Source organism: Nanorana parkeri, unplaced genomic scaffold, assembly GCF_000935625.1.
Source record: "Nanorana parkeri isolate BGI_ZX_2015 unplaced genomic scaffold, ASM93562v1 scaffold1206, whole genome shotgun sequence".
NCBI classification, from domain to species: domain Eukaryota; kingdom Metazoa; phylum Chordata; class Amphibia; order Anura; family Dicroglossidae; genus Nanorana; species Nanorana parkeri.
In genome coordinates this window covers 47,423-62,755 of record NW_017307474.1, presented here as the reverse complement: position 1 = coordinate 62,755, position 15,333 = coordinate 47,423, and the positions used below count along the sequence as shown (strand labels likewise).

General features: G+C 39.7%; 1 protein-coding gene across 2 annotated transcripts in view; it reads right to left on the bottom strand.

Annotated features, from left to right (window-relative positions):
• The window catches only part of LRP2 (LDL receptor related protein 2), a 138,500-nt gene that overhangs the window by 88,661 nt on the left and 34,506 nt on the right, over nucleotides 1-15,333 (bottom strand). For both annotated transcript variants that reach the window (XR_001941840.1, XM_018568553.1), the window contains exons 18-26: nucleotides 14,238-14,482; nucleotides 12,990-13,109; nucleotides 12,408-12,524; nucleotides 10,223-10,600; nucleotides 7,114-7,362; nucleotides 5,353-5,564; nucleotides 4,200-4,384; nucleotides 2,138-2,366; nucleotides 1,134-1,311 (exon numbers count right to left, since the gene is read on the bottom strand). Coding sequence is in view for 1 of the 2 variants with exons in the window: in XM_018568553.1 (XP_018424055.1) it covers nucleotides 1,134-1,311; nucleotides 2,138-2,366; nucleotides 4,200-4,384; nucleotides 5,353-5,564; nucleotides 7,114-7,362; nucleotides 10,223-10,600; nucleotides 12,408-12,524; nucleotides 12,990-13,109; nucleotides 14,238-14,482 (1,913 nt within the window). In the remaining variant the exon portion in view is untranslated. The remainder of the gene's footprint in view (nucleotides 1-1,133; nucleotides 1,312-2,137; nucleotides 2,367-4,199; nucleotides 4,385-5,352; nucleotides 5,565-7,113; nucleotides 7,363-10,222; nucleotides 10,601-12,407; nucleotides 12,525-12,989; nucleotides 13,110-14,237; nucleotides 14,483-15,333) is intronic.

Here is a 15,333-nt window from a genome sequence, read left to right as displayed (position 1 = left end):
ACTGCATCCTGGGTATCCTGTGACCTAACCCGCTCTCCCAAAGTTTGTCAATGAAAGTTCTTCAGCATATGTGTGGAAACAGTTTTTTATCGGTTGCCACTGGAGGGTCCGTAAGTGCTTTTGGGGAGCAATGGAACTGTACACCCTAGACAGGCTAGAAGGGACCCTTCTATCCAGCAGCTCCTGCAGGGGTGAGCGCTAAATATATTTAGTTAGATTCCTATATATGATATTGCATTTCATAAAGAGTAAAGGCAAGGTGCAGTAATCCTTTCCAACAAATGGAATTTCATCCTTTATTACATTATTACAATCCAAACAATGAAAATCCAAGAAAATTTCTGTTCCAATTATATATAGGTCAATATTGTGCATATAGTGCCCTATGGTACTCACAACAGTAAATACTGATGGGGGAATATTTACTTCCAGATGAAACTGCATTGCGCACAATAACTAGTAAATTGTCCAGAGCAGGCAAAAACAAAAGCTTTATTGAAAAATGCAGGCCTAATGCACCATCAGACCAGGCTATATTGAGCTTTCATTTTTAATACAATCAGCACTTGTATTAAATCTATCTAAAATGTTACAACATTCTATTGCTGCTGGATCCCATTTGAGCCATATGTATCTTGCTCTTACTAAGAACTGAAGTCACTTCCCATCAGCCACCAGATTGAAACCTGCCTAGAAAGTGTGCATCTGACTGCTGGCTGTGGGAACGCATCAATACTATATTTTTCTCCAAATAATACATCTAAAAACCAAATACACAAGCAGATTAATATCACTTTGAAGATGTATGACTGTACATGCTCACTTTGACTTTACTCAGCTCATCTTTGACTTTGCTTCAACTCGGAGATCTACCCCATCCCTGGCATCAAACAATGCAATGACCACATAGACACATGCATTGAGCTTTGCGATGACATGGGCAAGTCCTGAGTCAGAGAAAAGTCAAGTATACCCTGGAGTGTGCAAATGGGTTCAGTAAAGAGAAGGAAGGGGGAGGTCTGGGCCCAAATAAGTTTGTACAGTGCTGGGATGTTGTTAGTTTGATATGTTTAAGTATAATCATGACACATGTTCACTTGAAACCTTTTAACACACGTATTTTAATTCTTTACCTCCAGACTGTTTTACTGGGTGAAACGCTGTGATTCCCAATGGCTGGTTTACATTATAAATCATGACTGTCTGGTTGCCGCCATGCCACTTATTGGCACGAATGACCCGGTTGGTGTATCTTTCGCTCCAATAAACATAGTCTTCAAATATAGTAATAGAATGTGGGTGCTGCAGTACCTGTTAAGATAATGTGGTTACAGCGCGATTCTGTAGACTAGCACTTTCAATTAAATTGATAATTGATCTTTTTTTATCATGCCCTTTGTATTTTGCCGGGGATCTCAATCCTCTCTAGTAACTGTAACAATTATTTGACAAACCTAATACATGCTATAATACATGAAAATAAAATCAAAAAGAAAACTTAGAGAAAGTATCCCTGAGCACCTGTGGCACATTTCCCCACTATCAGGCTCTCTTGGGCTGGTGAAGCAAGAGCATGTTCGGCTAACCGAAGGCAGCCGATGTACGGTTGATTTTAGCCGATGTACGGCTGAAATCAGCCATACAAGGCTGAAGTGAATAGCTGAACAGCATTCAGCTCACTTCACTTCGGCTGGGTTATTCACTTGGCTGCCTTCGGCAGCTTTGTGAATAACCCCCTTAGAGTGGTCTGATAAGGGGGAGGGGGGACCAGGGAAGGCAAAATATAAGCAGAATAAACTTTAGCTTTAAAGACTTTGTATAGGATGCAATGAGCTACAACAAATGCCATTCAGTACTGTAAAATCTTTTTCACTTCTACAGCAAGTGAACGCAAAATTGATTTTCCTCTGTAGTTTTTCAACACACACATCTGAATGGGTCCTTATTGATCATAAAATAAACAACTCTTGTCCACATTACAGATCAATACTATAAAATGGTAGTACATTGCAATGCAGTGTTTCAATAATGTTCCTATAATAATCATCCTATGCTATTACTTTTCTGGATTCTCCTTTATTACATGCTTTACGTTCTCAAATCTTTCTCTAGTGTTCTTATACAACATGCAGCTTACCAAATCACTAGCCAAGGCCTGCCTCCTATTATTTCCATCATAGTCGCAATAGTCAATATAATCAAGATAAGCATCAGCAAAATAGAGGCGCTTTGTGGGGTAATCAATGGTCAGTCCATTGGGCCAATATATCTTCTCTGAAATAATAACTTTTCTGAAGGTTCCATCCATACTGGCTCTCTCAATTCTGGGATATCTGCCCCAGTCTGTCCAAAACAGCACACGAGCACTGTAATAGGGAGACAAAATTATAAGCGCAGTGTTCAAATTTTGAAGCCAACTCCATAATTGCAAATGTTTTACTGTATATCTTTATATCACTGTTATGATATGTTTTTCTCAAAACCTTTACAATAAATGTCTAAATGGAAAAATAGACACATGAAAGCCAGACAAATTATTGTAGGAGGATTTACTGTGGTCAAACATCTTCTACAGACAAATCAAAATCTAATAATTAGCATGAAAACACATAGGGGGACATCTATCAAGTAAATAAGCACCACAGTTAGATGCAAATCTGGCTGCCTCTCACTTAGCAAAGTCTCTGCGACAAGTTTACAGTGCATCTCCAACCCATGCATCTAAATTCCTGGGCAGCCACCTGCAACAGATTTATAAAGTTCTGAAACAGATTTATTACTGAAGATGAGACAGGTTTTCACTTAAAATAGACCCACAATTAAGAAGTGGTCGGGGTCATGTTTTATTTGGTCACAGTGCGGCTTTAGAGCAGGAAGAGGAATTTATGACTCAAGAAGGGTTATTCACAAAGCTGCCGTAGGCAGCCGTGTGAATGACCGACCCAAAGTGAAGTGAGCCGAACGCTGTTCGGCTATTCACTTCAGGCTTGTACAGTTGATTTCAGCTGTACATCGGCTTGCTTCGGCTGGCTTCGGGTCAGCCGGAGCTATGGCTGATCCTTTGGCTCGCTTTGTGAATAACCCCCAAGTTGTTACCTTGTAATATACCTGTGGCAACATCTGTCTCACTGCTTCTATTTAGCATTGCCTTGCTGTGTGACCAACTTGTTAAATGTCCTCTATAGAATTTAAACCAACATGACAACTGGTAGATTGGGCTAAAGCTCATAGTCAATCATATTGACAGCTACATGTTTCAGGCACTAATGATGTTTGGCAGAGGTATTAAGCCAGAACACAGAATTCAGGCACATATCAAGAGGCATGACAAATAAAAAAAGAACATGAGATGTTACAATGTGGTCTCACTTCTCAGAGTATCTAAAGACTGACTATTAAATAAAGCTATGGGTAGGTAGAAGCTAGTTTAACACTTTTATTTTTTACGAAATGCCTTATTTAGAGTTTACCTTCAGACTGAACCTGGTCTGAAGCTGAGCTCATCCAAACACGGAAGTGACAGGGGGCTACCTGCCCAATCAGTAATAGGCAGGGGCATTACTCACTATAGTTGCACATAAACAAAGGGCGGGATGCTTGTGCTGATGTCATTAGTGTTATATGGCCAAATATAGCCATGTGGCCATTTAAGGTCAATAGCTTCACTGCATCACACCCCTTTGCTTACCTGCAGCTGCAGGTGGGGAATTCCTCCTCCCAAGTATGGAGAAACTCAGGTTCGGACCAGCTGCCCTCCAAACTTGAGCTCATCCCTACTCTCTAATTCAGCGATCTTTGCTCTGACATGGCCCCCAGCTGGCTTCTGTTCATTCTCTTTCCCCATGCATGGGTAGTTGTACTCGTGGCAACCTCCAGCAGTCCTTCAGCGTGTGGTTTACCTATGGGAATATTCTTTGTTGCAGGATGCATGCCCAATATGAAAAGGAGCTGACTTGACCATGTCGAAAGGAATATCACTGGATTTGGTAGGAAGGTATTATCGTAGGTGAGCTGTACTCTGCCTGGTGGAGATTTTTTTAAAGGTCAGTTTCACTAAGGGTGACGTTGTCCTTTTGGTCTCCAAATTGACATATAGCAGCTAGAGGTATGAGAGCTGCCAGTCAGCAAATGAGTGAGGAGAACTTAAATATAACAAAATGATTAAACAAAAAGAATTAACTCATGTGTGTTTTTCTTACTCTGTTCTGGGATCCAGCACAAGTCCTCGAGGATTTGTCACATTTGCACTGATCAGCACAGTCCTGTGAGTTCCATCTAGCTTAGAGACTTCAATGGTTTCAAGAATATAATCTGTCCAATAAAGGTTCCGTCCAACCCAGTCTACAGCAATGCTTTCAGTCACAGTGACACCACTGTCAAATATCTGAAATGATCAACAACAGAGTATTCACCCTACATGTTTAATTTTAAAACACCAGTCATTTTCTAAGTGGAATATCAGCCAATTATTTTAAATTCAGATTTAGATAGAATAGGGAAGGGTAAGAAAATGTTCCTATCTATTGGACCACACAGGAATTGAAGGTAATCTCCGCAATGGAGACAGCAATAAAATCTGACACTTCGGGGGTGATTTACTAACCTAAACACACACACGCACCAGGTGCGTGTGCATTTTTACACAGCAAAACGTATTTATCAAGCAAACACGAGCAACGTGTCACACTTTCACGCCGTAATGACGCGTTTTTATGTATTTACGTACGTGCGCGTCATGTAGCATGCGCCATAGGCTACACGCAGCTCTAATAGCGGCATGCAAGTCTCTAAAAGCATATTTCCACTAATGCCATATATGGAAAAATCATGCACATGATGCATATATAATGCTGCTTCACAGTTTAGACAAAAATGGTTAGCTCATGCATTTACATTCCTGCATTCATCAACGCAAGCAACACAACGTAGAGCTAATTTACACAACATCACCTTGCAATTCATGCAGGGCTTTGCACAACACACCTGCTGGGTGTGTACACACTACAAAGGTGTCTAGATAGATGTCCAATAGATCATGCTGGGAGGGAACACACTACAGAGGTGTATACTTGTTCGTGGCGTGTTTATAAGGTTAGTAAATCAACCCCTTCCTGTCCTGTTGAGCACAGGAAATGAAAGGAAATCTCCTCATCAGGCACACAGACAGCAGTAAAAGCCTGATACAAGTACTCACCCTTCCTCAGTCAATTCAAAACTAAAACAATATAAATTGTTGGAGTTCCACTTTAGCAACTGGACATCTTTTTACAATAACAAAACAATTACACTCCTTCACAGAAACAAACATCCCTCATGCAGGGCAAAAATAAAGAAGCAATAAAAATAACTTACGATTTGCCTGTCCGTTCCGTTGACAAACGCACTCCATATTTTATCCTGCGCTATGTCAGACCAGTAAATACGATTGGTGACAGAATCGAAATCTATGGCTACTATACTGCGTCCATCACGAATTATGGAGTAAACATTGTGACCTAGCGTAGTGATATTGTCAGCCATGATCTGACCCCGGCTTGCCACTAGTAGCAGCAGATTTCCAAACTCTAGAAAGTAAAAGATAAACTGTTATATAAATGTTCTCCTAACTAGAATAATGATTTACAAATTATTTTATCACATAAATATACATGCATGCAGATTTTTCCAGTGTGTGGGCAATCTTACAGCCATGACTGCCTGAATCCTGAAATCCACATTTCTCCACAGAACAGACGGATCTACAGGCAAATATTCAGGCAAATCAAAAATGTGTGATTATTTTCTTATCATTCACTCAGTACTAAAAACAGGGAATGTCATTAATGTAAATATCCAATTTTACTCCAAGTAAAGTACACCTTTCCAAAGGGTAGTGGCATTTCAAAGGCTCTCAGTTTGATTCTTTGATAAAAAAATGATCTTGTTTATACAGCTTAATAATTGGTGTTTCAATCTGACAATAGGCAAAATGTAATAAGTCAAATGTGTAAGCTTTAGACATGTGCGATTCGTTTAGTTCCAAATCAAAATTCAGATGACTGTTCCAAAATTCGGACATTCGGACAAATCCGAATTTCCGAATCCTAATGCATCCGAATGTGTCCGAATGCGAATTTCGGTTTCCTAATTTCGGATCCCGTCCGAATTTCGTTCAACAACTAAACTGACCCGAACATGTGACTTTTCTGACCAATCAGATGTGTTTTACGGGTTTAATGGATCCAAATGGGTTTGAACACAAGTTTTCGTTACCACAACATGGGAGCCATCTGATTGGCCAGAAAAGTCACATGCCGTAACGAAAACCCGTGTTCAGTATATACATATAATACTAAAGCTGAGGCTCCCAGACCTGAATGGCATTTGGGAGCTCCTGAATGCAATTGGGAAATTCAGATCCCGAATGCCATTTGGGTCTAGGAGATTTAGCTTTAGTATTAATATCTGTATATGGTTTTCTGTTTTACTCGCAACGAATTTTCGTAAACTCATCCGAAACTAACGAAATTCGGATCGTCCAAAACCCCAACCGAGTTGAATTTCGGATCCAAATCCCGAATTACGAAATTACAAAATATCCAAACTGAACTGAATTTTTAAGCAGATTACATATCTAGTAAGCTTAGCAAGACTGACTCAAAACCATTATAGTTTCCCTCCAAGAAAAATACGGAGGATGCCATTTTTGACCTTCTTCTGAAAATGAAAGCTGTCTGGCTGTTATGTTAACCTTCTGGCTTTACACTTTCTGAGTCACTGACCCAGAACATATATGCATATGAACATATGAACAAAAGTCAGAAGTACTTTTCTGCATATTTTTTGTTTATTAGTGTCTTTTAGAATTGAAATAGGAGGGACAACATAATAGCCAGACAAATAGCTTTTGCAGAATGAAAAGTTAGAAATCTTGACCTCCGTGTTGCTTTCAGTGAAGGTTTTCATTAATAGGAGTAACATCAGTTTAGCAGAGCAAGAATATTAAAATATTATCATTGGTTGTAAAGAGTGGATCCACCATATATTCATCAAGCCACTTTTGATTTATAAAGCATATGGGAGCCCATTGATTTACATTTTTTTTTCCTTCTACCTATATGCATTTCTGCTAACCTGAAGCTTTGCATGTCCTTCCATTTGGTTCCAGGATATAGCCCTCATCACAGTCACATCTGAAAGATCCCCTTTCATTGCTACAGAACTGACTGCATATTCCTGGTGTCAGGCACTCGTTGATGTCATCACATGTTTTAGAGTCATTCAAGAGCTGGTAGCCAAAAGGACATGTACACTGAGCTCCGAAGGGTCCTTGAATACATCCATGGGTGCAGCCCCCATTACTGTCACTGCAGCTCTCCTGATCTGTTAACACAAGAAAGCAATAAAATACTCTCATGAAACGTAAATTTTTGCTCACGAGGTTAAATACACTTTTTTATTTCCTGATAACTGGTAATTACTACCCAGATTTATCTGTATAGACAAAAAAAAAAAGGAACGTGTTTCTGGTGGCAATCAAATAAACTGCAGTTGTAATTGAGGGTCAGAAATCCCTGCCCCCCATTGGACTATTGTTTTCCTTTTGAACGGCTGTGGTTGTATTTAAAGGGTCAAATAGTTGTTTATGACACATTTATGACAATCTTTTGTCCTTTTATGGCTTGTGTTGTTTCTTGTCCTATTTATAAAAGTATATTCAATGGTTAGCCCAGGGATTGAGCTTTACCTTTTTTCTGGTTCACCTTTTGGTGTTTTTCAACTACTTTTTACCATTTCTCCGTATTTTATTGAAAAGTGCCACATGTATAATGAGGAATACTTGGCATTGGGAACAAAAAGATCTCATGGTGAGTTTGGCATTTTGTGGGTGGTGAACATAATTACATAATGCAGTGTTTCACTCTTCTCTTTTTCCCGCTTTTGCTTTATCATGAAAACCCTTTTGTATTCTATTTTTCCAGTAGGCCTGTTGGTCAATTGATCTGATCACTTTATAAATGTGGTGCTGATAAGCAATTTACCAGAAGTGTTGTATGAAGATATGATGTTGAAATTTAACAATGCCACCTCTTTATATACTGTAGAAGTTATTTTTAGAGTTTAGCTCAAAACCTTGAGATTACATATTATGCCATCGTGTTGGTGTACCAAGATGTGTCATAAAAGCCATACCTGTAAAATATGAATGTGAATACTTATCTTCCCTGCCATCCACAATGCTGGAACCTGCTCCAGGCTGGAGAAATCATCTCCTGAAAGGTACTGGGAAACCGACACTTATGGAAGTGTCACTCTCTGATGTCCCACTTCTTTCACTGGTTTCTCTTGCTGACCTTCACGTCACTACTGTACCCCGTAGTCAAACAGAAGAACCAACAACAACTGTGGGGAACCAAACAGATCGACACTCCAGGAAGCGTCAGTTTTCCAGACAATTCAGGGGATCAATTTTCAGATCAGAGAGGACTTCAGAGGTGGCAGGTATTTACATATACCTTTTACAGGTATGGCCTTAATAGGGCATTTTGATATAACCCCTGAGGTATTTTCTTTAAGAATTCCTTTAAGAGTCCTTTTAAGACCTATATTCCACTTAAGACATTAATAAAGGCACTTGGTTCGAATCCCGGCCAGATCACTATCTGCAAGGAGTTTGCATGTCCTCCCTGTGCTTGCGTGGGTTTCCTCCGGATACTCTGGTTCCCTCCCGCACTCCAAAGACATGCTGGAAGGTTAATTGACTCCTCTCTAAATTGTCTCTATATGCATGCATGTGACATATAGGGACCTTAGATTGTAAGCTCCTTGAGGGACTGAGGTGAATATGGACTATGTAAAGCGCTGTGTAAATTGCCAGCACTGTATAAATACCTGTAATATATAAATGTAAAGTCACAAAATAATCATTAGAAAAATATTACAGTACCTGGTTTTGCTTCATCTGAAATTTTGCATCGATTTAAGAGAGAGAAAGAAAAAAGTGACAATCAATTAAAAATCAAAAGTGAATCATGCACATGAGATTAAACATTAATGATTAGAAGATCATTATCATAATATTTTGAAGGAAATTGTAAAAGGAGATTACATCCCATTGATTACTATGGCTTTTCAAAGCCTGGCTATCAAGATAATTTAAAGTTTATCTAAAGGCAAAACTTTTTTTTTTTTTCATTTTGAATACAGAAACTGTGGTTTAAAAATACTGTCAAGGTTTTTTTGTGGTTTTTTTTTCATTTTTAGGGCTATTTCCCTTTATTTCCTGTCTTGTAGACTTAACAGGAAGTGAAAAGTTTTTTTTTCCAATGTGAAGTTTGAAGATATCCCTCTTACTGTTCTGGGGGCAACTCAAAATGTTAGATTTACTCTCACTTTCCTTCCCGGTGAAATTGGTGAGGGGGACATTTCGAGAGAATGAATCTTTCTAACTGGGGCACAAATACCAATAAAAACCTGGCAGAGGTCCTCACCACTTTATCTAAATAAAAAAAAAAGAAGTTTTGCCTTTAGCTATACTTAAAGAAGTGATTTTTCAAGCATGATTTTGTCTGATGGTGTTTCTTATACTACATGCAGAATAAGTAAAGCTAAACTCCAGATAAACAGCTACATACACCGTTGAAATACATATATAGGAGCTGTTATGCCTGCCAAAGGGTTTGTATTTCTGTCCATCTAATCCTGACATTTTCACAGCTCTGCCACACAACACAGCCATGTGGGTCACCTAATGTTTCTCTGCTGCACTTAAGTAACACAGCTTGGTCACCTCCCAGCCAGTAATTGAATCATCAAGGAGAAACAGCAGACCAATGAGTTCATCCCTTTGCTCACTCTTGTATCGCTGTCAGCACATGTGATTGCAGGACACCTGATTGGCCCCAAGTGCTGCCCCTCCTTTTCCTGATCTGCTGTGCAGTGGATTACAGGAGACTGCTACCAAGTAAGTGTAGGGTGCTTACACTAATTTTTTTTTTGCATATTTTTGCTAACACATTTAATGATTTTCCTCAGAAATACATAACTATATTAACTGCAATTTTGTGTATCTGGCTGGAGTTCAGCTTTAATTTAGCATGTAAGATAAATTATAGATCTAAGTGTGAACATTTTCTCCCTGAATGTGGTTTATTGTGAATGTTGAAGCCTAACATTGCCAGATCCTTCAGACAGTAATAAACCATATCGATGGTAGACGTTTGGATTTTAAGAACATACTTACTGCAAAGTGGGGACTCATCTGCCCCATTGGGACAGTCTGGTGTGTTATCACATACTTTGCTGAGATTGACACAGATGCTAAGGCCTGGACACTGCCACTGCCAACTGGGACAGCGGAAAGGTGGAGCTGGGCAGTCTCTTTCATCGCTCATGTCACGGCAATCATTATCTCCATCACAGATCCATGACCGAGGAATACAGTTTCCATTGTCGCACAGGAAGTTAGAGGGGGGACAGGTCCTTACTGGACAACTGTTATGTTCATCCGAACCGTCAACACAGTCTGGGTGCCTATCACATTCCCAGGATGATGGGATACAAGACCCATCCGACTGACACTGGAACTCATTCTGATGGCACATTCCTGTGGGCCTTGTTGCTGAAAGCATAGAAATAAATCATTTTGAATGACTACATTTAATTTGGTGCACTGTTTTAATAAAAAAAAAACCTTAGTCTGGTTTTTACTATGGGCTGAGAAAGTGAACATGAATCCAAAAATTCTACTGGTATATAGAGTTGAACTAATTGATCGGCCTCACATTCCAATAGACATAAGTATCAACAACATATGTGCTGATAATGGGACTTAAAGGGTGCCAACAAATACAGAAAAATGGTATTTAAAAACATACTTTTTATTTAATACAAAATCTGTAAAAATCTTAATAGTTACAGATTGAGACAGTCTAACTCAATAGATCAACTAGGGCAGTGGTTCTCAACCTGTGTAACCTCAGGACCCACATTTGTACTTGGTCATTAAGTTGCGACCCAAGTCGCACTGCAATGGAACGCACAGGGTTGCGGTACCGCATGTTCCAATGTGGGCAATCAAACTGTGGGTAGGAGGTGTGTTTGAGATGTCATTCAAAAGATCCACCAATCTCCATACTTAACGAGAGCTGGAGTTGATCCTCAGCTTGGGGTCCAGTGTGGGCTGCTGTGCTGTGATCGAGCTCCATCCATATGTGCATTGCTTGTACAGCTCCCTTGCGTGTCCTGTAGAGGTGCCGGGAACCAGAATGTGACATCACTCCGGTCCAGGCACCTCTACAGGATACGCAAAGGAGTTGTACGTATGGATGGAGCTCTCTCACGGCCATAGCCCCAGCCCATCCCACCTCAAGCAGACACTCGGCACCGAGCAGCATATTTTGAGTGGCTGCTTGGCAAGAGAACTGACAGGAGGAGCTGAGGAGCCTCTCACCTAGCACAGTGGAAGGCACACCGCGACCCACTGAACATGGGGTCGCGACCCACCTTTGGGTCACGACCCACCAGTTGAGAACCAAGGAACTAGGGTGATGCTAACAATCACATCTCCCTCTATAGTCCTGAAAGAGAGACACCTACCCAACCTTCCACAATTAGATGGAGGGCCGCCTGGGATATCTCAAGAAGCCCATGACCATGGGGCGCTATTTCAAAGTATATTCATCCATTGTTATGTGAAAGTTATGATTAAGAGTATTTGAGAATACACCAATATTCTCCAGATCATGTTCCAATAGGCTCCAATAGACTATCGCCCACATATTTTAATGGACCAAATTACATTTTCTTGCTATGAGAGGTCAGCCTAAGTTGGGGGCGAGAAGACTAGAATTCTTGGCTTAGCAACTCATCCATTCTGTAACTATACATATAAGAAAGGAGTGCTGCTCACATACACAGGTTCCAGTTGTAGAATTGTGTGCTCCATGGGCCCCACCAAAAAAATAGTATTCATGGGGAGCCTGTTACTCCCCTTTTTCACTGGAGCCCATAGACCACACACTTCTACAACTGGAACATGTGCATTTGTTGATATATTTATTATTAATGCAGTCAGACCAGATTAAAAAATGATTTTTGACCTGTTGCTTTGGGCTACTGCAGTTTGCATAGGATTTGGCCTTGACACTGCTTAGTTAAATAGGCTTGACTATACGGTTCCCCAGTACTTGGTGCTTCTGATGAGGCTCACAGGCTAACAAATGTTCATGCACTCTTAGTTAAAGTTTATTCTTTTAATTCGGTATCATCTTATCATGAATACAAGCTACCTCAGCCACCTTTTCACCTTTTCACTCTTCAATAGTTTGCACTTTGAGCAATGTACATTAGTTTTTACATATCATCTGTTTTGGGTCAAATCACTGAGAAATTGTCACAACTTGAATAACATGGATCTGTTTACTTACGACAGTTGGCTTCATCAGAGCGGTCATTACAGTCAAAGACACCATCACATTGGTAGTAGCTGTTGATGCACTGGTTGCCACTCGCACATGCAAACTGGGAAGATGTGCAGTTGTAAACTAAGCAAGAAAAGAACAATATTAGCCATTGCCAAAAAAAATATTTTTTTTACCTTAAAGACATTGTGACAGATGGAATACACAATTTTAAACTGTAGTGCTGGCAGAAACAACAAAAAAATAATCATTTTTACTGCATTTTTAACAAAGCAAGATAATGTTGTTAGCTAAAGTGATATCTGAAAGAAGCAAGCACAGAAATATCAAGCTGCATGTAATGTGATCTGAATACTTTTGTCACGTTTTTACCGTTGTCCATGACCTAGTTGAGATTTCACCTCACTTCCTGTCCACGTGACAGGAGGACAAGAAATAAGGGGAGTGGTTGTCACTGGGAAATAAAGACATCTATGGTAATAAAAGTCTGAAAGCTTTGGCTTTAATCCCAGAAATCTACAAACAGCGTTTTTGTTTTGTCAGCCTATGCAACACCTTTAAGCATCTTGCTTGATTATGTATACTTACCGCAATCTTGCTCATCAGAACCATCCACACAGTCTTTGTCTCCATCACAGATGTAGGATGGGTCAATGCAACGATGATCTGGACACTGGAACTGCCCTGGCTCACAGGTGCTGGTAATATCTGCAAACATTATACACTTCATAAAGTATTCGGTAATGATTAGGTTAACAGTGTTAAGAGTGTCTAATACATTCATAGACCTAGAAATGCAGCTGCATTGTCAGCCGAACAGTGATAAGAGAATCAAGTGATTCCCCCCATTATATGTTTTTTTAAGTATATTGCCAGCTTTAGCAGTCTATTGATATACCCCCTCCCCCATTGTACACTGAGATCCCATTCCCCTAATATATGATGAGAGATCCAATTCCCTTATTATGTGTCGAGAGATCCCATTTCCCAATTATATGATAAGGGATCTCATTCCCCCATTATGTGATAAGAGATCCCATTCCCCCATTACATGACGAGAGACCCCATTCTCTTACTATATAATGAGAGATTCCATTCCCTTAATATATAATGAGAGATCCAATTCACCCATTATATGATAAGGGATCCCATTCGCCCATTATATGATGAGAGATCCTATTCCCCATTATATGATGAGAGATATCTTTCCACCCATTATATGATGAGAGATCCCATTCCCACATTACATGAGGAGAGATCCCATTCCCCCATTACATGAGGAGATATATCTTTCCACCATTATATGATGAGAGATATCTTTCCCCCATTATATGATGAGAGATCCCATTCCCACATTACATGATGAGAGATCCTATTCCCCCATTATATGATGAGAGATCCCATTCCCACATTACATGATGAGAGATCCCATTCCCCCATTACATGAGGAGAGATCCCATTCCCCCATTACACGATGAGAGATCCCATTCCCCCATTATATGATGAGAGATCCTAGTGCCCCATTATATGAGGAGAGATATCTTTCCCCCATTATATGAGGAGAGATATCTTTCCCACATTACATGATGAGAGATCCTATTCTCCCATTATATAAGGAGAGATATCTTTCCCCCATTATATGATGAGGAATCACATTCCTCTATTATGTAATGAGAGTTCCCACTCCCACATTAAATTATGAGAGATACAATTTCCCCATTATATGATGCTGACTGACAGCACAACAAATAAAGGAAGTTTCTATTGTAACACAGAAGCTGAGGTTTCATACCCTTTCAACTCAAATGTGTTTTCTTGTGGAAAATGGGTACTTACTGCAGTTCACCTCATCAGATCCATCTCCGCAGTCATTATCCGTGTCACAGAGCCATATGCGAGGGATGCAATGATTATTACTGCAGGTGAAGTAGTTGCCAGGACATGATCGAGGACCCTGGGTAGGACAGTTCTGCTCATCGCTACCATCAAGACAGTCATTGTGTTTATCACAGCGCCAGTTCTGAGGAATGCATTGCCCATTACGGCATGTGAAGGCTCTGGAAGAACATGTGTTATCTGCAAGAAGGAACAAAGACCAACACTGATACATGTGACAAAGATTTGCCTGGCATTCAAGTCTTCTTAAATCAAAACCATGATGGTTTGTAGTCAATTATATTTCAATATTTGTTTACTGAAAATAACAGTTGTTTAATAATATATATAACTTGTATATAACTTGTAACTTTAATTTGTAAAATATTTTGATTAATTTAACTTAACACAGCTTTTACATAATTAGTGCCGCTTCAGATATTTACCTAAAAAACATAAATCAAACAGTCTTCTGGCTACAAGGATATTACATAAGTGCTGGGGAATAAAAAAAGCTCAAAATTCTCTTATTTTAGAAGCTTTTTTTTTTTCGCTTTCATGTGCACAGTAGTTGCAAATGCCATCCAGAATATCCACTATATTTATTGTGACCTAAAGTTGGCCATACATGGCTCAAATTATGTAAATCGGCTTTTATTTGGGCTGTGGGTGCCCTGCTGACACCACCCGGCTCAACAAATTTTATTTGAATAATCAAAGGAGTTGGCTGGAAAGAGTTGCCTGACAAGTGACTGCAGCCAATCAGCTGTGATCACTGTATGGGTATTTTGACAGGTGAAGGTGACATCAATATAATAGCTGTCAGGGGAGGTTCATCCATCCACACTGTTTGGTATTACTGGGGAATCAAGTGATTTCTTTGGATGCATCCAAGAAAAGGCTTTTAAGGACACAAAATGCATATTGATATACTAGGAATAACACATTTATTTCAGTCCTCTATAAGTGTCTACAAAATCTTAAAGAGAACCTGTCAGCTCTAACCTACAGAGTACATAGCACATAGTGTGTCCTTCTAAGAGGGGAAGAAAAGTCT